This window comes from Mycetomoellerius zeteki, unplaced genomic scaffold (genome assembly GCF_001594055.1).
Source record: "Mycetomoellerius zeteki isolate Tzet28-1 unplaced genomic scaffold, Tzet1.0 scaffold164, whole genome shotgun sequence".
In the NCBI taxonomy this organism is placed as follows: Eukaryota; Metazoa; Arthropoda; class Insecta; order Hymenoptera; family Formicidae; genus Mycetomoellerius; species Mycetomoellerius zeteki.
Window position 1 is genome coordinate 342,324 of NW_017256594.1, and position 21,213 is coordinate 363,536.

A 21,213-nucleotide genomic window follows, 5' to 3' on the forward strand; every position below is an offset into this window, starting at 1 on the left:
AGGCATTTGGATATCTTTTGATCAAAACCAAGTTCACTTCGCGATGTCTAGCGTTGAGATATGAGAACGCTGATTGCTTAAATAAAATGTAAAGAAAAATGTTACGTGGTTTAATCATATTGGCTGTACGTTCAGCCTCGAAATAAGCATCTAAAAGAGAACTCTAATGAATTATAAATTTATTAGCTATACAATTAAAACGTTTTATATTATACTTTGTGAAAGAAAACGTAACTATTCTACAGGTTTCGTTAAATCGGTTTCTTGGTCTTGATTTTTTTTTTGGATCATGGTCTTTAATTTTTCCTCCTTCGCCTTCTTCTTAGCTTCCTTCTTTTTCTTCCTTTCCTCCTTCTCTTTTTGTTCCATCATCGTCTTAAATCTCTCGTCACTAGGCGAGATCTTGAAGCCAAAATGTTTCCTGATCTCCTCCACCATACGCTCCTTATGCAACCTGGCAGCCTCCAATTCGGTTTTCTTCTTAGCGACCCTTGCGTTCAACTCGGCAGTCCATTGGTCCACCTTCGATAATTTTTCGGCTATTTCAGCTTCCCTGCAAACATATCATGCATTAATATGCATTAATATTCCAAAATTGTAAACTTTCATCCAACAGTAATTGCGTTCAGCAGAGAAAGCATCTTTTTGCAACTATTGTAAAATTCTTTAATATAATTGGTTTACACATTTAGGTCCAATAAGGAACTAAGGGCAAGATTAATCATATTAAAAAATTCTACAAAAATTGCAAAGCTTTTTATGAACGCAACCAGTGATAAAACTGATAAAGACATGCCTTGCTTTAACTTTCTCAGCCTTTATCCGTTTTTCTTCCTCCAGCTTCTTCCATCTCTCTTGGAGGGATAATGGGAAGGCGACTCTCTCGTACTCCTGAAGGATCTTGACCTCTTTTGGTGTAGGCCACGCAAACCCTGCTGGTTCCTTGTTGCCCTCGAATCCATATCTACCTAGCATGCGCTTCTTGTATCTTGTTGTATTATGATACCATTGCATAGGCTGCTCGTAGGGAGGCTTGCCCATAAGTATATTCCTATCGTGCAGATTCAACCGAGACTTGTTTCGCTTCTTGGCGAGCTCCTCGTACTGGAGCTCGTTCGAGTATATTGGCTGCTCGTCAGCGGTAGTTATATCGACGATCTCGTCCTTCGCCTCCGTGGCGAGGAAACGACTGACGACGGCGCCTTGAAATCGCACGTTCCGCTGAACGATGACATCGCAGATCCATCGTCTTAGACTCATCGGGATGTCGAATCGATGAAACGTATCCAGGAATCACAAGATCGCTACAAATTTAGGTTAAATTTAAATCAAGCCGATTAAAATAAAGGTATGTCAAATGACAGAAGAAACTGGGGTGCGAAAATTATCAGCTGTTACAAGTATTCGTAAGAGACAGACGGTACGAACGTGCAAGAGCCGTACTTTCGAGGAAATCACAACTATGTTTACGAAAATATAACCTACCCGAGTTAATGTTATCGAACTCGTGCGAGACATCAATTTCTTTAGTCAGCTTAGGTTAGGATACTGAAAGCGTGGCTCAAACCGCGCATATAAAGAGGCACTGATAGCGATGGCGAAACGTCTCTCGAGGGTAATATGATAATTAATAATATTAATTGACGGTGGGAAAGTTAAACCCAAATTTATTCAATTGTTTATCGTAAATGTAGTTGCCGGGGAATCACGGGGAAACGTACGGGACTTTTGTCTTCGTGGACGAGGGCCATACCTTGGGAAATGCGCTCGCTTCTGTGATAAATGAATAGTACGTATCATTTAAAATTGATGAATGTAGTTTAATCATGGAATATTGTATTTTAATTCTTCTAATCTCTCTTGCAGTCCGGGCGTGAAAATATGCGGCCACACTGTGCCGCATCCTGCAGAGAAGAGGATGCACTTGAACATCCAAACAACCGGTGAAAATGTGATCCAAGTATTGAAACGAGGCCTTCAGGATCTTGAGAGAATGTGTGATCACACGATCGAGACGTTTAATAATGCCTATGAAAAACATAAAGCCACGAAAGAAGATACTATGGATACTACGTAACACTGTATCATTCTCTTTTTTAGATTTCTAATATATTACAAATAAGTTTTTAAAACTTTTATTAATCAAGAATTAAAAAATTTGTGTGTTAAAGGCATAGAGTTTAAGCTTCTCAATAAAACAAATTGAATAATTAAAAAGCTTGGATGGTTTTCATTAATTATATGTATATATATGTAATATACTAAATAGTTAACATTAAAACAATTGATATTTCGCTAAAATTATCAGACAGCAATTTCATAATTTCCTATTTTTGTTTTCAGTTAGGAAAGTTATTTTGATACTATTTATATTATATATATATATTTTCGTATTCTTAATATTCTGTATTATGATAAAAAAAAATTAAAATAATTAACGGAGCCATAATGGCACCATTGGCCATTTTAGTGTTAATTGTATATATATCAACATATTCTGTGATGATACATGCTACATTTGATTGTAGTTCCAGCATCTATTGTCTATTTTGCTCAACGAAATGAAGGAGAATAGGAAGTGTTAGGTTCCTAAGAGGCAAGAGATTGGAAGGGAAAAAAAATAAGAATTGTTTTACAATTTTTCAAAGCGCTTTCATGGGGGCTAGATGTTTATTTAGACAACTTCGGCTGCTCTCGCGCCTCCTTTGTGAGTCTTAGACAGATAATCAGCGAATTCTTGATACGGTGCCTTAGCCAGAGCTTGCTCCTTCCACAAGTCAGGCGTCAGATACGCGTAAGTCTTGGCGATCGCAGCATAAGTGGCCTTGGCGAAGTTACCGAGTGTGCAGGTTGATCCTCTAGCTGAGGTATAGCAGTCCTCGATACCAGCCATCTGAAGAAGCTTCTTGGGAACTGGGGCGGATACAATGCCGGTACCTCTGGGTGCAGGTATTAGACGCACCTGCACAGAACCGCACTTGCCGGTTACCTTGCAAGGCACCGTGTGCGGCTTGCCGATCTTGTTACCCCAATATCCGCGTCGAACTGGTACAACGGACAGCTTAGCCAAAATAATAGCACCGCGAATCGCAGTGGCTACTTCCTTGGAGCATTTTACTCCCAGTCCAATATGTCCATTGCTGTCTCCGATGGCAACGAAAGCCTATAAAATATTATATTTTAAATAGTCTTGTCTCTCTAGTTTTACATTCTGATTACTTTTTTGATTAGCTCAATTTACTCTTTATCTTTTTCTAATTCTTAAAATTAGACGAAGATAAACAGGAAGTTAGTTAAAATTTATCTTACATTGCTAGAACTGGATCTTGAAAAAAAGAAAAGAAAGTTTACCTTGAAACGTGTACGTTGACCGGCACGTGTCTGCTTCTGTACTGGCATGATTTTTAGAACCTCGTCCTTTAGATCTGGTCCAAGGAATTTATCGATGATTTCGTACTCCTTAATGGGTAAGGAAAACAAGTAGATGTGCTCGAGAGACTGAATCTTGCCATCTCTGACTAGACGACCCAGCTTGGTAACAGGGACCCATTCTTTGCTATCCTCCTTGCCACGTCCACGGCCGCGTCCTCTGCCTCTACCTCTACCTCGACCTCTCAGTCCTCCGCGATCACCCGCTCCGCGAGAACCAAAACCTCCACGAAAGCCACCGCGTGCGGCTGGAGCAGCGTCCGCCATTCTGCGATTAAACAATTGATGATAAATTTGATCAGAGATGTAATCTATAATATATCCTAGATTTCAATCTTATTAAAAATTGATAATTACTGTGCACATATTTTTGATATTGGAACTTGCAATGGCAAGCCTGGGTAATCCTAAGCGGGCGACGCCGACATACGGCATTTGATGAAATATTAAGAAATACGACGAAATTATTCATATAACAATATCCATAGTTTTAATGTCTCATACAGATGAACGAAAAATATGCAAAAATGATAGAAAAATTGAGAACTTTCTGAAATATACTCACGTTACTTCCTTCCTTTTCCTCGAAAATCACAGAAGAACCGGAAACATGAGGTGGAAACAAGAAGTTAATCTGCCTTCGAGATGGCGCCTCTTACATGACATAATATCCGACATTTAAAAAAATGGCGCGTTCTTATCCAGTACGCGTTCGACATTTCAGACATACAAAACAAAAATTTATCAAACTATTAAGATAATCATAAAATAATATTCAAAACAGAAGAGATAAAAAAGTAAATAAAATATATTTAATGTTCATTAAAAAAGATTCAGAGAAATATTCTATTATTCCAAAATATGCAAATGAAAATATAATTTTAAAGTAAAAAATAATGTTTCTGGAAGAGAAGTAAAAAAACAGATTTTTTTTCAATCATTTATTCATTGAATATAACAATTTATAAATTTGTTACACTGTACAAACAATACAGAAATAATAATGTACGAAAATAGAAGTTTTTTATCTATCAGCTTATAAATCTTGTAAATAAAAATATTGTAAAAATAAGAAAGTTCTTATTTCACTTTTTTACCTTTTACATATACTGATACTATATTACGTTCATCACCGGCATATATAAATCTTTGGAAATTCTCTTCGAGTGTATATTCTTTAAAATTATCCAACAAACTGTCTTTTGCGTTCACGTCAACGATGAGAGCATCGAATTCTTTGCCTGGCATCAAATTACCGACTTTGTCATCAATTGCGAGTGCTAAACACAATCAATATGTTAATACAATTGTAAAGATTTTTGTACATGGATATAAAGAGCATTTCTAATGTACAATGACCAATTTTACCTTTAGCACCTCCCAATGTTGCCATATGAAAGACATCTTTGTAACTAAGTGGTGTATAATTGTCTCTCGTCAAAGATAAACAATTTGATACTTGTAAAACCGATCTCATCTCATTCAACATACTGTAACTAGATGCACCCGAAACATCTAAGAAGACATTCATTTTTAATTATATAATGAACATATTACGTCATATATATTAATTGAAATTCAAAGTTTAGATATTAAATTAAATATCCAAATCGTAAAACTTCTATAAAAAAAACTTTTATGGCACCTGTTCCAAGTCCGACTTTGATACCGTTAGCCTTTAACCTTCGCACATCGCAAAGCCCGCTTTTCAGATTTATATTTGAAGAGGGGCAATGAATTACAGCTGTTCCTCGTTCTTTAAGAATGGCAAGTTCGCTATCTTCAAGATAGACTCCGTGCGCTAATATTGTCTGTAAAAAAGAACCAGATATACGTTATATGTGACTTTCAATTGTTTCAATTTGCTCTTTAATAAGTTAAGAAAATGAAGTATTATACCTTATTGGTAAGAAGACCAGCAGCATCATAAACAGCCGTGTACGAAGGTAGATGTGGAAAAGCTTGTTTCACTGCTATTATCTCATCCTTATTTTCAGAAACATGACTCTACGGACAATGAGGAACACTTTATATTTATAATAACAGCTGTACATTGCTGACATGATATTAAACAAGTTCAATAAATTAAAATACCTGTATATGTATGTCTTTCGTCTTAGCGATCTCTGCCAGCTTTTGCATTAATTCCATGTCGCAGCTCAGTGCGAATCTTGGTGTGATGATCGGCTTTACAAGTGGATTCTGTAACAAGTTTGGAGCAATATTTTTCTGTGATTAATTGTGACATAAAATTATCTGTCTATAATTGAAGAGTTATCTTGTCACAATGTTACAGATAATAAAATACAAGTTTGCATTTACCTTTATTATCTCAATAGACTTTATGAAATCTATGGTGTCTATAACTGACGCCAAGGTGCTTTCGCAATATCCATCGTCACGCGGAGCGTTCATGTTCACTTTTCCGATGAAAGCTCGTTGACCCAATTCAGCAGTTTTTTGCGCAAGAATTGTACACACATCGGCATATAAAGATGCAAAATAACATGCCGTTGTTGTGCCCATTTTGATGGTTCGTTTCTGCAACGACATGCATATTAGACATAACGAAGAATATCTGAAATAATTATACATTTTATGGTGTAATCTTGGATAGAATTGTTTACGCACCACAACTGCTTCAAATACTCGCTCTGCAAATTCCATATCACTATACTCTTTCTCCAGCGGGAAGGTATAAATTTCCAACCAATCCAAAAGATCCTTGTTGTAACCCAGTCCAAGATTTGGAAACTGTACTGCATGAGTATGGGCATCGATAAATCCAGGCATCATAAACTGACCATGCGATAAAACTACTTCCTCATAAACTTCCCGTTCGAACTGATCCGTTTGATTGTCCAAAATCAAAATAATCTGAATATTGCATAGGTAATTAATATATTTTTTATTTTAAATAAGCTATACATATATATAAATGTGTATGTAAAATTAAATCATTAAATACTTTGCCATTATCAACAAGTACAGCAACGTTCTCCTTAATAATTAATTCTTCTTTATCATTTGTTTGAATCAATGGACCCAAAAACAGTTGTCGAACCATTGTGCTATATTTTCTATAAATGCTTATACTGAAACAAAAATAAATATTATATACATTGCTATTCAATTTCATAATTACATTCAAGACGTTTTAAAAACTTTTACTTATATTTACTATATATCTACAGTTACACATTGCTAAATTTCATAGTTTATTAGAAATTAAATATATCATAATATATTACTATTACGTAATTTTAATTAAAGATAGATAAGATAAATATATTAATAAAAAAACTTTATAAAATATACATTAACAAATAATTTATTTTGTTATTTTATTGTATAAAATACAACAAACGAAAAAAAAATTTCTTTGCAGGGTCTAACACTGTAAAATTTTTACAACGTCTGTGAATAAAATATTACTTAGCAACTTTTCGATCACGACTCACTATCGCTTTCGCGACAGTTTTCATAACGCTAGTTATCATAGATAACTCGATTACATTACTTTGTTATCACAGTTGGGTTGGTCATTCAAGTCATGTTGCGCAAAGCAGCTGATCTGGCTGAGTCATCTGAGTTAAGAGAATAAATATTTCATTTTTGCAATATCGGATAAAAAATAAATATGTAAACTTCGACGGATAAAAATGTTCGCGTGAGATGATACAGTTAATTACATCATGATTAATTGAAAATTGCAGTAACCACACAAGATCAAAAAAATACGCATCTACTATGTATTCGCAAAAAATATAGACGGTCGATAAATCTCCAGATGCTGGTAATTTCTTACATATGTATTATCGATTAATGATAACTACGTTTTTAAAATATATATGAATTAATTATAAAAACAATAAAAGCGAAGTAATAATCTGCAGCGATAAAAGTAAAACGCAATGATGTATATATACGCTTTTTTCTACAATTATTGCATGAATAATCAAACCTGACATAATGTAATAAAAGTTCTTCAAAGAAAGTTTAACAATTACATAACCTTCCATCAGAAGGTTTTTAATACTTCTTCTATTGTAAAGAATACGAATAAAAAATAATAAATCGATGATTTGTTTTGTATTTTGTTAACATTATTCTTGTCTCCTATAGTTTTTCATAATCTGAAAGTTAATTTTTACATAATTAGTCTTGACTGATAAGAGGAAGATTGTGCCAACGAAAAATTAAAACGTGTCAAAATCCCTGTAATCAAATTACTTGTTTAATTCTTCTTTATTAACAATAATTTTCCAAATATATTTCAAAACATTTAATACATAAATTTTATCTTATTTTTTAAAAATAATCTATTAACAAAATAAACGCAATATCCTCGAATATTTTTCAACGTTTAAAACAAATCTCAAACAAATAGTTCTCGAATATCTTATTAAAATTTTCCAATAGAAATACAAAAAAATACAATCATATTATTTTTTAATATAAATATAATTCAGTGGCATGTAGATAAACAGTTTCTATTTTTTTTTTAAGTTTCTGATCTCTCATTGCAATCACATTGAATTATGAATGTCAGAAGCAAGGACAATCTTTCTTATTTTATGTCGAGATAAATTAATTCTTCCGTATGCGGGTTTTATAATATAAATTGATTAAAATGTTAAACATTTTTATCATTCCAATTTTTTTGCATTAATAAATGAATGTATTATTCAATATCGATGTGTCCATCGGTTTCAGCGTAAATAAAAATTTTGACTACATTTACAGTTATTTATTAATACATTTACAATATTTCGAATTTTATCTTATATCAAACACAAGTAATGGTCGCAAAATCAATTTATTTCGCATAAAATATAGAAGTATTTATTGATTTATCGTTTCTGAAGCCATGATACAAACACAGTTGCAATGAGGAACCGAAAACCTTAATCACAGCTCTCGTGGCTAAAGCGTGACCTCATTAGAAGGCGAAACGAACTCTGCAATTATTAATTTATTCAGCCTTTCCATAATTGACATATATTACAATGTACACTTAGTCTTGCTACTTATTTTACTGATACAGCTAATCAGAACGCAAGAAAGTCACATTGGAGGCGCCGCGTTCCTTATCTGACCGCATTTGTCGAAAACGAATCCGATCAACCGTTTGTTTAATGGTTCTTGGCAAACGTTTAATGACATTGCATGAATCATATAAAACACGAAGAAGAAAATTAGAATACTCAACAGCACTATATGCCATATTGATAATACTCTTCTCTTTCGTCTTAATAGGAAGGATTGTGACGATTTTGCGCTAAAAAAAGAAATTGCATTAAAAGAGGCAACAATTTTAGATACAGCGATAAAAAGAAATTGAATGGAAAAAATCAATTACCTCGATTTACTCTCAGAATTAATACTTTCGTTGTCAGAAACTTCGGAAGAGACTTCCTCTTTTACGTTCGTCCAAATCTCGTTATCGATTATCGTACAATTTATTGTACTTTGGCCATTAGAGTGATTCAATCGTAGCATGTTGTTATTTTCCTCTCTCGAGCTACGACGAGACTCAGCCTGCTCGAAAATACCTCGTAATTCACTGATGCTATTGGAACTTCTGTTTAAAAATATTTTTAAAAAATTCAATTGTTTAAATTATTTAAAAAGTTCAATGTAGTATAACATTGTATTTTTTAAATATTTAATAATTACTTTAAGATATTCAATAAATGTTTTAAGCTTAAGAAATTTAAATCTAAGTCAATAATAATATTACTAACTCGGCACGATCTAGTTTTTCGATATCCCACTTTGGGGATTCGGAGCTGAACGATGGTCTCCTGAGAGTCATGCGTCCGGAAACGGAATTTCGCTGCCTCACAGTGTCCTATATGGAGCAAAAAGTGAAAAATGTAGACAATGTATAAAAAGAATAAAAAGAAAAAGTAACTAGGCAATCATGCATGTCAGTGTTAGTAGTGCAGAAATATAAGAGGATAACCCTGTTGAAATACCAGGCTGTAAAAGCAAAAATTTAAAGCTAAAACAGTATAAATAACGAGACAAATTGCCTTTGTCACATCCTGTGCGCTGCCTATCGGCGGAGACATTGTGGCTACGCTGGCTCTTCTCCTAGCCATCTAGAAAGAAAAATGGACGAAAAAGAATATACCGATTATCAATCGGCAAAACGGAATTAAGAAAAAAAATGAGAGTGCAAGCTGTGAATGTATAAAAAAAATTCCTGCGAAATTGTGCAAACGTGCGAGTGCACAACAACGAAGCGATGGAAAGTGCAAAACGAGATACGATGGACATCTAACGCGTGACGAAAAGCTGGCGAAAGAAAGCGATGAATATGAATTTTTTCAATATTTTCGAACCATCATACGATTATTGGCGGGTGTACCACTCCTGTATCTGATGCGAGGCAGTTCATCGTTGAACTCGCTGGCATTCTCCTCTATCACTATGTTGTTCTCTACCAGGATCCGTCTGGAAACGAACAACGTGTACTATCACCGATACTATCTCATCGTTTCGAAAACAAAGGGAGAGAGAATTTCACATCAAATACTAACAAATCTTTCACTAAGAATATTTATCCCGAATTTATCCGATTATCGACTGATTTCTATAGGAAAGCAAGCCTTTAAAATTTTAGTCATGATAGGAAGATCAAAGACGCGAATATCACATTTTGAAAACAATGTCAAAACTCAAAATATAAATTGGACGATGAGCAAGACGAATAGGAAAAGATGATAAGTCTGACCCTCACTTGGTCTCGGCGACATTGGTGATCAGCTTCTCGCACCGGGAATACAATACGTGAAGGTATTTGTCGGCCAGCAAAACAGCTCGGGATACCCTACGCTCCTGCTGCACGGCGCCTAGAGTCTCGGCCACGCAGGACACCCTGTGCGCACATCGCACGATCATGTCCAATTGATGTCTGACCCGTTCTACCCGCTCCACGGATTCCCTGTCCGTGCATAGTGGCGCGAGTTCCTGACGTTACGCAAAATTCAATCCCTTCAACGAACCATGGAGAACGACTACTAGCTAACTGGCAAACGCTTCGCGATCAGTTTAGACGATTTCAATACGTTTCAACGATTTAGCCGAAAATTTTACACGATTGCTTAATAAGCACCAAGATATTTTCGTATTCGCTTGCCTGAATGTCCTGCTGCATCTTCCGCACTTCGTAGGAGAGATTTTTCTCGGATTGATCGCGTTGTCGAAGCGACATCGCTGTCCTTCGCGGTAAAGTCAACCTTTCTATGCAGAGGCATAACGAGAACGCTGTGTACTTCTTCTACAATAGAAGTAGTGTCATGTAACAATCCGTCAAAATATCTTATACAATTCTTGTACTTAGAATGCGCTTATTTACCTGCAGTTCGAGTTCATTTGAATTCTCCCTGAAAATAAAAATTGTTCAACAATTAATTAAATTGTATGATCAATTAAATTATATTTGTACGATTAATTAAATTATATACCAAGTTTCACTACTTACCTGATCGCTAATTCAGTGTCCGATAAATTGACTATTCCAGATTCCTGCAGACGAATATCCGTGAGACGCGGGAAGACTTCCACTTGTTGACTACTTTCCGGAATCAAAGCTGCATTTTTTTTGCAACGGCACTCCAATCGATCGAGGTTCTCACCCTCCGAATATGATCTTTTCATATTTAAAGCCAACTGTAATAACAAAGTGATATTTCGAAATAAACAATGAAAAAAGAGCAATAGGAATTCGATAAATGCATTCGCTGAGCCTCTCGTAAAATTAGCGGACGTCCGCTGTAAATTATCTCTCGGTATCTGACTTTCAAGAATAACGGAACAGAATTGCATACTGCATAAAATTTTGTTGATCGCCGCTAATTATCAATGCATACATATGCAAGAATAGGGAAATTCGGGATGATAAAAACAGTTAACTTGGCACAGATGTATAATACTTCCAGTAGTAATATGACCTTCGTTTCGTATGCAAGCGTTATCGCATTACGTTCGGATAAATATTATCGGGAAAAGAATGAAAATGCGAGAGAATCACGTGCTTTTCAGCGTAATTGAAGAAGCTTGTAATTGAAAGGTAGGATAGATAATAGCAGGCTCGAAAAGAAGAGACAAATGACTCGATGGAACTCTGTTAAAGGAGGATATTATTATGAACTTTTACTTTGATGATTAATTATTGCCTATAAACATAACGACGAGTGGAGAGAATATAGTGAGAATTTCGGCGGCCTCTTCTCTTCTCGCTTTTCCACTAATATCTGTCGAAAGTTTACGTGGCAAACTTAAGGCAAATATTATTTCTCATATCAAACGAGATAGACCGCCGGATGTAGAAGGGGCACATATATATGCGTTGTGATGCTATCACACTTCAATGTAATATTTATAACTTCGCAGTATTCCAGCGGAATTTTGTGTCAGGCGATCTGTAAAAAAAAAGATGCAATGCTATCATTAATTAATAAATTACCTATAAATAATGCATACCAGTTGTCTACTAATAGCATTCATACTAACTATAATAGGATTATTGCAAAGTCACTTCAGGGGGCGGGAATCAGCAATTCTTTATTGAACTTCTTGGTGCATATAAAGGAATAAATATTTAACGTTACATAAAATTTGCATAAGATAGCTAAATGAGCTAATGGATTCTTATCGCGAAAAAACATTTAATGTTTGTGTTCATGTAATTTTCTTTCTTTGGAATTACAGTTTATAAAAAATATAAAAATATATATATATGAAGAATCTATAAGTAGCCAATTAAAACACAGGTAATGCGAAGTAGTGAAACTTTAGTCGATCGGCGTAAACGACGAATGGAAATCACCACAAAGCAACTTATAAGGTAAAAACTCGCGATCGACCTTGTTGTCTGGATTTTTCGCCGCAGATCTGTAATGATCGGTGCAACTGTGCCAGTAAAAATCGATATAATTGAACGAGTAAATAACAGACGTCCGCGGCTTACCATCGGTAAATAAAAAATGCAAAAAAGGATAGACTTTCAAATCCACAAAGTATATATTATTTGTGAGGGCGATTAATATAAAAAATAAATAAAGAAATGAACGCGATTAAACATAAATCATAGCTGGAACATCGTCACGAAATGTTTTTACAGTAAATATAATCGACTTGATCATATATTTGCGATGGCGAGGTATTTATTAGCCGAGAATTAATAAATTACGATAGGAAAGACGCTGTGTCTAGCCGATAACAAATTAATTAGCATTCCGTGCTCAGAACAAGCTGAAAGAAATCGCGCGATTTTGAAATATGTGCGACTGTCTTGTGGCTATTTTAGACAACGCGTTAAACGAGATACGTTACATGTTTATTTACTATTCACATGTAAATATGGGCATAAAAGAAAAAAGAAAGATATAATTTTTAAACGAGTAAATTATCGCGAGGTGATAAGTTACCTCCTTCTTTTCGAACTAAAAAGAATGAAAATACTATTAAAAAAATTATATAATTATTATTATATATTGCTTTTATATGTAACGCATTTCACAGACATCAGATGCCTCTCGTTCACGTCTTTAGAAATTATTGTAAACCTGTTCATGTATTCAATCGGTACATATATAATCACGTAAAATGTTCAATAAAGTAGACAAATATTACATCAAGAATTAAAAAAGAATCGTATAACCAGTTTTTCTAGAAAATCTCGTTGCAAATCCGTTTCCACGGAAATTTTTTTATTTTATGCACGTGGAAGTGCGATTAAGATGTTTCTCTCAGAATAATAAATAACAAAGCTTCAAGGTCACTTGAACTCTATTGTAAATATTAAGATTTTCGTATACTAATTGCTGGATTGTAACATGAGCTAGCGATAGCGGTCTAACGATAGATATGGTAACCGCGTGTCAGATAATTGCGACATTCCTTATGAGTAATTAGTGCCAATTGACCGCAGATTTATCGCTGATCGTTCTCGTAAAGTAATAATTGCCGATCTCAATTGCATGGCTCGGCTGACCGTGATCAAAATGTCCGTCTGTTGAGGCCGCATTTCTGCTGCAGCGCAGCTTAATTGTCTTCGTGATTGAGCGACTGTCAGTGCTCAAGTTATACGCGTCGAGCAGGCTATTCCACCCAATTTAATCAAATCCAACAGCGTCGCGGATCAAATAGGTCCTTAATCTTTCCTTCGTTCCACGTGCGGGATGTTTCAGAAAAGGAAAGCTATTTCTAAATTTATATCTAACTCTTCTCGCTCTACCAACCTGTGGTATTTCTCGTTTCGTCTCCAATAAGTTTCTTTCGCGCGCTTTTTCATCGCTTTGCACCGCGTTCTTACACGGCACTACTTTTATAGAATCCGAATCAGTCAACGATGCGGACGGCGCGACATTGACGACTTTGTCGACCTCATTCGCGACTTCTTCAGCGATGCTGCATCGATCACTGGACCCCGCCGCCGGTTTGTACTCGCCGTTGCCTGAAACGGCTAAACTGTCCTCGCGATTCGACATTTGGCTATCGACTGACCGTTCGATTCGCGACTGACTCTCGCCGTCGACTCTTTGCACGCACGTCAAGGAGTGGGGATCCTTTAAATCCACGATCTTTGCTGAATCTGTGGGAGAAAACGAAATCGATGATCTAATAAGACAGCTTGAGAGAAATTTCCACGACGTCTCCTTCTGAGACGGATGTGAGAAGTCGAAGGTGATTGAGAGGATTATATTATCGCACTTCGATACGCGCGGTAAACTTTTTTTGTCGTATCATTAAATTGTGTGATATGCATTAATAATAAGTATGATTATATATTACACAGTCTTCGTATCCTAGCTTGATCGAGATTTGCTATCTAATATGATTAATTAAAATGGAGATACTTACCAGTTCGATCACGCGAAAATAGACAGCGATTAGACACTAAGTGTGCTTGCGAAACAGTCTTGTTTAAATATGGTGTAGATTCGAATACCACATTCTTCATCTTGCACTTATCTATAAATTTCGAAGATGAATGCATGGAAACGTCGTCATCTTTCTTGTGCCCGACGATAGGAGAAAAATCCAATTCAGTGGAATTCACTGAAACGGGAGAAGTACAGTTGGAAGCCTCGGTGATTCTATGTAACTCGTTTTGTGCTTCCAGTGGAAATTTCAAACGTGTGGGTGCTAAATGGATCTTTCTAAGTAGCGTCTGCTTGACCGGTGGATCATCGTCTAGCAGGCTATATTGGAATTGCTTTTCTGGCGTGGAGTTCATGGAATCGCTGTCGCTCTCTTTATTGCGGTAACCGTGATTAAACGCACAGTTCACCATAATATTTCGCTCCCAGTCGGTGATCTTGTTGATTTGCGAGGGAGAGTTGTGTGGAGTGCTCGACGATTGCCTCACTTCCAAATTAGGTCCCTGATGATCCTCGCGCGGATCCTGTACCGCCATGACGTCGAATGGACGGCAGTAAACCGAGATTTTTCTGCGGGGACTCACTGGATTGCTTGCGCTGCTCACTTCTAATACTTGTTCACTTGTACAATCCCACTTTATCTCTTCCGACGTGGTTAATGCCTTCGAATCCACCTTGAGAACACCTGATACCTTTGACATTTCACTCGATAAATTCTCCTCGGGATGGACCGGATGTTCCTTCGAAACGTCGCGTGCTTCCGCAGTAAACAGCACAGATTTCTCGTCGTGGTCTTCCTGCGTTAGACCGTCTCCTCGCGCGAACGAAGCATCGATAGTATTAGTTTCAGGATTTTGATAACCAAATGTTTGCCTCGAGTCTTCCACGGCTAGCGAGGATAATTGCAGCGATTGCAAGTGCGATGGCAACGTGTGTATCGATCGGTTCCTATTAACAAAATGATCGTTCGATTATCAGCAACTTAGTTCCAATTAACATTTGTATTATTGTTGAATACGTTCACAATAGGTGATATTTCGCGACCACGTTTCTTTTTTTATCATAATATTTCGTAGTAAATTAATTTTGAACTGTTACATATTTTATAACTGGACCTTAAATTCCCGGCTAATGGACAGTCTTTGCGATCGGTAAGAGCGCTAAGAGTGCTATTGATGATATCATGTAACTCTTTGATGATGGGTTCAATGATGCGGAATCGATTTTGGACACTCGAGGACGGGCACGTCTTTATAACTCTCGAGAACAAGTCGTCTTCGTTATTCACATAGTGCGTTATCGACCACAGACTCGCTTCCACTTTCGGCTGGCTAGAATAGCGATTATAGCAAAGAGAAGTTACAGAATACGCAAGTTAAGTACACTGGGCATACTCAACGCATTGACACGGCATTAAATTAGAATTTACAAAGTCGACTACATTTAATTTACAGCCATTATAAGGCGCGTTCCATTTAAAGTTCGCAACACTCGCGAGCATTGCGAACGTTAAGTGGAATGTATCCACAGATATGTTTTTACACGATAACGAACGATAACTGTTTAAATGTCAGCAATAGCCTGCGGCGTAAATTCATGCATAACGCGAGTCTGTCAAAATTTGTAAATCTTGAAACTTTGACACCTCTTATGTAATAACATTTTTTAAAATAGTTGCAAATAATATATAGCGATTATAGGAACTAATGAAAAAACATTTTTGCATAATTAAAGCAGAAATTCATATTTATAAAAATAGTTATATTCGCCAAATCAAATAACATCAATCTCTATAACAATATATTCAAAATGCAATCATCGTTTTCGTTTAACATTTGCGTGATAAAATTTAAGAAAAAAATAATCATGACTAATATGCAAATTCTTTCAAGAGAGAAGAGCTAAGGAAAATATTTTTTATTAAAACCGAAATTTATACGAAAAAAATTGTCCCTTTTATCTTCCAATATTTGCTCGCAAAGGCCGAGGTTTTGATGACATAAACAATTCGTGCGGATTACAGAGGCGACTAATTAGAACTACACGCGTGGTGCATGTGCGCATAGATTTAGCGATTTATGCCATTAAGGCCACAAATCAAGCTGTCCTTGCTACGCGCGTTTAATGTCTGCGTTACATCAATGCTATCCGTGTTTGTATCTTATTGTTAAGTACGCACATGTGTTGCGTTCGTAATTAATTATTCTACTAGTTTTCCATCAATTAATCTCTATTAGTCTCGACTTGGCACGAATTAATCTTTTACATTTTATATCCTCGATTCTTTCGAAGAACTTATTGCTAAACTTGTCCTCAAAACTTTGTATTAATGATTGACGAGAAGTCGAGATCGTTCTAAGAATCGCTGCTGTTCACAATCTCGTATCGTGACAAGTTTCTTTGCATTGAAGATAATTTTCCGATTGAATGAGAAAGTAACTTCGATGTATGTACAAGATGTGATTTTTTCGGCTTGTCCGAAATGTTCTCGACACGCGCGACAGGAAGGTCCGGAGCATACTGATTGCATCCGCCCGGTGAATCGATCTCCCTAGCGGTGCTGACGTCTTCTCCTGCATCGTGTAGCCGGAGATAATCTCCGGATTGCATTTCGAGAAATCTCTATAACGATCGCGATAATCGCCCGTGTAAGAAATACGTAACAATGTATTTTCTCGTGGCACTCACTGCAAATCTAAATACAAAAAATGACTACAATATATGTATAATTAATTTTTCGTGTAAAAATGACACTATATTACACGTTTAAATGTGTGAATCCATTTTTGTACGCGATATAGTGCGTTGTTTTTATGCGGGAAACCAATCACATACATATATTACACTTTTTATACACATAGATTGCAGTGATATTCTTAGCTCTTGCAACGCAAGAAAATTGTTTGGAGGAAAAAAGGTAATTAGCTTAAGAATATTCCTTCGATATCCATATGTGATGTGTCAATTCCAATTTGTCGACAAGTCCCGTTGTCGTCTTGCGGATATTTTTCCTCCCACGTAGAAGAAATTTTATGATAAAAATTGTATTATCTAAGCGCATTTATGATAATTTATGATAATATATTTCTAATAAGCGTTTAATCGCGAATTCTAAAGAAAAAACGAACGCCGGAATTAAATTCCAATTATACAACTCTCGAGTTTGCAAAAGGAAAGGATGGATCAAGGCGCAAGTATATAACTAGTCGGTAAATATTTTTGTTGGGGTGCGAGAACCGAGATGGAAATCATGATTTAAGGCGAGATTCGAGGCAGCCCAGTTATTTTTACGTGGAGTGTCATTCGAGGGCTCTGTTATATATGCAGGTCATATAAGCAACGAGCAACGCGGCACCGCTATTTTTATGGGAAACCCTGAAGATCCGCCCGCTATATCTGACCTTGAGCCAGATATTCAAATCGAATGGTTATTCGCTTTGAAAATCGAAGCAATATTTCTTCCGTTTATGCGACATATATGCTCGAGATTATGACATCTATAATCGGAACGGCCGTTTCAATCTTTCGTAAAAATCACTCGTTCATCTCCGTTTGCTAACGTAAAAAATATAGGAATCATTCGATATAACCGACTTGTAATAAACTCTTCTTCCGGGAATTAATCATCTTCATTTTGGTCTATGATACGCTGACAAGTGTAACTTTGAATACAGACGCGCAAGTGTTACGCATCGTTGTCTCATGCGAATATTGTTAACTTACGTTGCGTGCGTCAATAACAGGTCACGGAAACTCCTGACGCCAAATTGTTCCAAACTGCTGGTTGTGTTTGCCGGCTCGACTTGGAGCTGTGTACTCAAATCCTGTCTCGTGTTTCTTCTCGTGATCTCTTCCGTCATCTGCGAAAAGATGTGAATAGATACGAGAACAAGGCAAGGCAAAAGAAAAAAAAACCGAGAAAGATCGTAAACGTGAAATCGAAGAGTGTGTGTCGCTTTGTCATGAAAATTAACGTTCATTGCGATCAACCAACTATAGCAATGTCGCGGCAAGTACAATGCGCGTGTCAAGGTGAATGTTTAAGTATGCCGTATGCCTTATCAACATTAAAAAGACATTAGCGATGAAAGAAAAATCCTAAAATAAAAAAACCGAAAAACTCACCATATTTAATAGAAGAGATACTTTGTGCCTCAATATATCGATATTATAAGCTTTTGCGTCCGTGTCTTGCAGGTTAAAGCGAGATAAGTCGTCGACGGAACCCCGTATCGTAACAAAAAACTGTATAACTCTGAAAATCAATCGCAAATAAAACGTAAAAGCAAGCTCAACGAAAATCGTTAAACCGGAAAAACCGATTAATAGAGGAAATAAAAAATAATTAAACTGAAATATAATGACTTTTCTAGCTGTTCCAATATCGTAACTATCTTGGCGTCATATTCGTTCAGTTCTTCTTCGAGTTCTTGTATGTTGTTTCTGCTGTAGTCAGATGTAAAGCCCTGAAATATGTAAAATATAATATTAAGAAAAAAATTCAAATCTCTGTTAAAATATTCGTATCACTTGGTATATAGCGCGCATTGAAAAGTCCTAATCGAAATATTTTCACTTACTGAAGCTTTCAATTCTGTGTACAATGAATCTTCCATTGTTACTTTTATCGATTTATAGGGTGTGCTATGCAGGTAGCATTCATCTTCGCCCGAAACTGGCGATAGCGAGAGCTGTAAATAATCCGATTATTACCGCGAGAAATTATTTTTACACAATTTACATTTTCATAACATTAATAATTTACTCTTTCTTCGGTAGAGCATGCGTTAAGGACCGATAATGATTGGAGCTCCACATTTTCGTCTACGAGTTTACGATTCTTTTCACGCAGATTCTGCAATATATGATTCTCGTTGTAGCATTATAATTCATTGTACGGGGTTATATGAATATCAAGCAATACTTCAAACTTACATGAATCGTGTATTCGTAGTCCTCTTTCATGCTAATACTTGTGTCTTCGAGTTCGGTTATTGTAGTTTTTAATTGACGATAATTGTTTTCTTTTTCGTCAAATTCCTCTTGCATTTTGGCGATCAGTTTCAAACACTCCATTTTCTCTTTGGTAATCTTCTCTAGTTTTTCTTTTAAAGGTGGTATAGCCTGTATCTATTTATTTGTACGTAAAAAATGATAGGAACGTTTAACAATTTAGCATAAAAACGTTTAGCATAAAAAAGGTTCTTCATAATCAAATATTTAGATTTAGATTTATTCAAAATATTGAATATTTATATCCAAGAATTCATATTTGAATTTCGCATTAGTTACGAAGAATTATGCAGAAAAATACCAAGTGAAAATGTGAACGTGTAATATCTATGTACGTCTAAACGGAAATCATAAATAACTCCCTATAAAATAATAAGATGCAATTAGTTTTTACCTCAATTTCCGCGGCTTCCAATTGCTTCAACAAGTTTTGATGCTCTTTCGTATATCTTTGAAGAGCCAAGGTCATAGTCTTTTCATTCTTAATCAACTCATTTAATTGATCCCTTTGTTCATCGTTTTCCTTTTCGAATTGCTGACATTTGTGAACATAATGTTTTCTGCATCAATAAAACACATATAATATCGTATAAACATAAACGTTATAAGGATATATTAATACAAATCAATTTTTTGAAATTATCCATAAAGACAGAACAGTTGGATGTCAAGTAAATCATACGCACAGCTGTTTCTCGGTAATACTGTGTTGTTGTTTGAGATTATTGATTGATCTTTCATGTCGCTCGAGCTCGTCGCGAAGGACATTGTTTTCCTCGCAGAGTTTTCGAAATTTCATATTTCGAAACTCTAATTTCACGATATCATTAGTCAGATCCATGGTTTTCATTGAAGAGTGTGCGTCGTTCACGAGGCTACGGCAATTAGCATATATCATGTTAAGTGTAATTGCCAGCCGTTGCACAAATGAAAGTTATTATTACATGACATAATGCACATCCTACATTAAACACGTTAATTTGCCTTCATGTATTGTACATAATATATTTATTTAACACTAGAAATACAATGTTTCTTAGTCACTAAAAAGAGAATAAGTAAATAAATTATGAAAATAGAAAAAGAAATGAATGAGCTAATATTTCATGAAATAAAGAACATAATTATTGGAAAATCAAAAAATTTTAGACTCTTATCTTTTATACAAGAAATATAATATTAATCTAAAAAAATAAAAAAACAATTAATAATGATCGCTCGATATTTCTAGTGTTAATGCGTATCAAAAGAGTTATCAAGAGAACTAAGTGCTTATTCACGTCAAGTAATTTATGATCAAAACATTAATTAAACTATAAAACATAAAAAGTCATATATCTTCATATAAGTCTGTTTTTCTGTTTATTGAACTTATTGTTAGTGAAGATATATACAGGGTGTTTCCAAATTAAATCGCAAAACTTCGGGAGCGTGTAGAGGAGTAAAAAACTAAGAAAAAAAGTCCTATAGACATATGCTCGTTTTTGCTCCGTTTCAGAGAAATCGAAAAAAAATGTTTACATTTCTTGCCATATCTAGCACCGACATATTTGATTACATTTTCCACTTTCTGTTATGAATTTGTCAGTCGCTCTTTGAAAGCCTTTAACAGTAGATGAATTTTGTCTTTTGCAATATGCCGCGTACGTATTCTAATAGTGAATATGCTGATATGGTTTTTGTATACGGTTTCTGCAACGGTAATGCTTTAAAGGCGGTGCGAGAATATGCACGACGATTTCCAAACAGAAGAGTGCCAAACCGAAGAGTGTTTATGTTGACATTTAATAGATTGCGAGAGACTGGATCATTTTCAATTCGACAAGAAAACAACCGATTTCAAGCAGCGTTACGAAGAGATTTGCAGGCAGGGAAT

General features: G+C 35.6%; 5 protein-coding genes across 10 annotated transcripts in view; 1 reads left to right on the forward strand and 4 right to left on the reverse strand.

Moving 5' to 3' along the window:
- Positions 1 to 160: 160 nt before the first annotated feature.
- CRIF (growth arrest and DNA damage-inducible proteins-interacting protein CRIF) lies at positions 161 to 1,558 on the reverse strand. 2 transcript variants are annotated; one of them, XM_018445666.1, is made up of 3 exons: positions 1,486 to 1,558; positions 797 to 1,304; positions 161 to 553 (listed from the first exon to the last, which is right to left on the reverse strand). In XM_018445666.1, the coding sequence occupies exons 2-3, from the start codon at positions 1,258 to 1,260 to the stop codon at positions 235 to 237; spliced, it is 783 nt and encodes a 260-aa protein (XP_018301168.1). In that variant the 5' UTR covers positions 1,261 to 1,304; positions 1,486 to 1,558; the 3' UTR covers positions 161 to 234. The 2 variants fall into 2 exon arrangements, with proteins under 2 accessions (XP_018301168.1, XP_018301169.1); XM_018445667.1 differs by lacking the exon at positions 1,486 to 1,558 and adding an exon at positions 1,429 to 1,455.
- l(2)37Cg (RNA polymerases I and III subunit AC2 l(2)37Cg) lies at positions 1,520 to 2,141 on the forward strand. Its single transcript, XM_018445668.1, has 3 exons — positions 1,520 to 1,615; positions 1,695 to 1,789; positions 1,867 to 2,141. Exons 1-3 carry the CDS (start codon positions 1,595 to 1,597, stop codon positions 2,075 to 2,077), a joined length of 327 nt encoding a protein of 108 aa, XP_018301170.1. The 5' UTR covers positions 1,520 to 1,594; the 3' UTR covers positions 2,078 to 2,141.
- Positions 2,142 to 2,627: 486 nt separating this feature from the next.
- Positions 2,628 to 4,076, reverse strand: RpS2 (ribosomal protein S2). Of its 2 annotated transcripts, XM_018445665.1 has the most exons (4): positions 3,995 to 4,020; positions 3,787 to 3,836; positions 3,352 to 3,697; positions 2,628 to 3,163 (listed from the first exon to the last, which is right to left on the reverse strand). In XM_018445665.1, the coding sequence occupies exons 3-4, from the start codon at positions 3,694 to 3,696 to the stop codon at positions 2,675 to 2,677; spliced, it is 834 nt and encodes a 277-aa protein (XP_018301167.1). In that variant the 5' UTR covers position 3,697; positions 3,787 to 3,836; positions 3,995 to 4,020; the 3' UTR covers positions 2,628 to 2,674. The 2 variants fall into 2 exon arrangements, with proteins under 2 accessions (XP_018301167.1, XP_018301166.1); XM_018445664.1 differs by lacking the exon at positions 3,787 to 3,836 and having other exon boundaries at positions 3,995 to 4,076.
- Positions 4,077 to 4,480: 404 nt separating this feature from the next.
- DhpD (guanine deaminase) lies at positions 4,481 to 7,164 on the reverse strand. 2 transcript variants are annotated; one of them, XM_018445659.1, is made up of 9 exons: positions 6,950 to 7,164; positions 6,398 to 6,524; positions 6,061 to 6,306; positions 5,752 to 5,970; positions 5,524 to 5,631; positions 5,329 to 5,436; positions 5,075 to 5,240; positions 4,798 to 4,944; positions 4,481 to 4,709 (listed from the first exon to the last, which is right to left on the reverse strand). In XM_018445659.1, the coding sequence occupies exons 1-9, from the start codon at positions 6,973 to 6,975 to the stop codon at positions 4,510 to 4,512; spliced, it is 1,347 nt and encodes a 448-aa protein (XP_018301161.1). In that variant the 5' UTR covers positions 6,976 to 7,164; the 3' UTR covers positions 4,481 to 4,509. The 2 variants fall into 2 exon arrangements, with proteins under 2 accessions (XP_018301161.1, XP_018301162.1); XM_018445660.1 differs by lacking the exon at positions 6,950 to 7,164 and adding an exon at positions 6,865 to 6,895.
- Positions 7,165 to 8,224: 1,060 nt separating this feature from the next.
- LOC108721234 (uncharacterized) overlaps positions 8,225 to 21,213 on the reverse strand; it is a 19,794-nt gene continuing 6,805 nt past the window's right edge. For 2 of the 3 annotated variants that reach the window (XM_018445656.1, XM_018445655.1), the window contains 20 exons: positions 20,024 to 20,212; positions 19,732 to 19,897; positions 19,260 to 19,454; positions 19,090 to 19,179; positions 18,905 to 19,015; positions 18,690 to 18,790; positions 18,450 to 18,579; positions 18,048 to 18,184; positions 15,440 to 15,655; positions 14,305 to 15,272; positions 13,683 to 14,035; positions 10,922 to 11,109; positions 10,796 to 10,823; positions 10,577 to 10,717; positions 10,178 to 10,407; positions 9,780 to 9,891; positions 9,468 to 9,536; positions 9,177 to 9,283; positions 8,792 to 9,013; positions 8,225 to 8,710 (listed from right to left, as the gene is read on the reverse strand). In XM_018445656.1, the coding sequence (XP_018301158.1) occupies positions 8,497 to 8,710; positions 8,792 to 9,013; positions 9,177 to 9,283; positions 9,468 to 9,536; positions 9,780 to 9,891; positions 10,178 to 10,407; positions 10,577 to 10,717; positions 10,796 to 10,823; positions 10,922 to 11,109; positions 13,683 to 14,035; positions 14,305 to 15,272; positions 15,440 to 15,655; positions 18,048 to 18,184; positions 18,450 to 18,579; positions 18,690 to 18,790; positions 18,905 to 19,015; positions 19,090 to 19,179; positions 19,260 to 19,454; positions 19,732 to 19,897; positions 20,024 to 20,212 (3,967 nt within the window). In that variant the 3' untranslated portion in view covers positions 8,225 to 8,496. The remainder of the gene's footprint in view (positions 8,711 to 8,791; positions 9,014 to 9,176; positions 9,284 to 9,467; positions 9,537 to 9,779; positions 9,892 to 10,177; positions 10,408 to 10,576; positions 10,718 to 10,795; positions 10,824 to 10,921; positions 11,110 to 13,682; positions 14,036 to 14,304; positions 15,273 to 15,439; positions 15,656 to 18,047; positions 18,185 to 18,449; positions 18,580 to 18,689; positions 18,791 to 18,904; positions 19,016 to 19,089; positions 19,180 to 19,259; positions 19,455 to 19,731; positions 19,898 to 20,023; positions 20,213 to 21,213) is intronic. The other variant, XM_018445657.1, reaches the window with a different exon arrangement.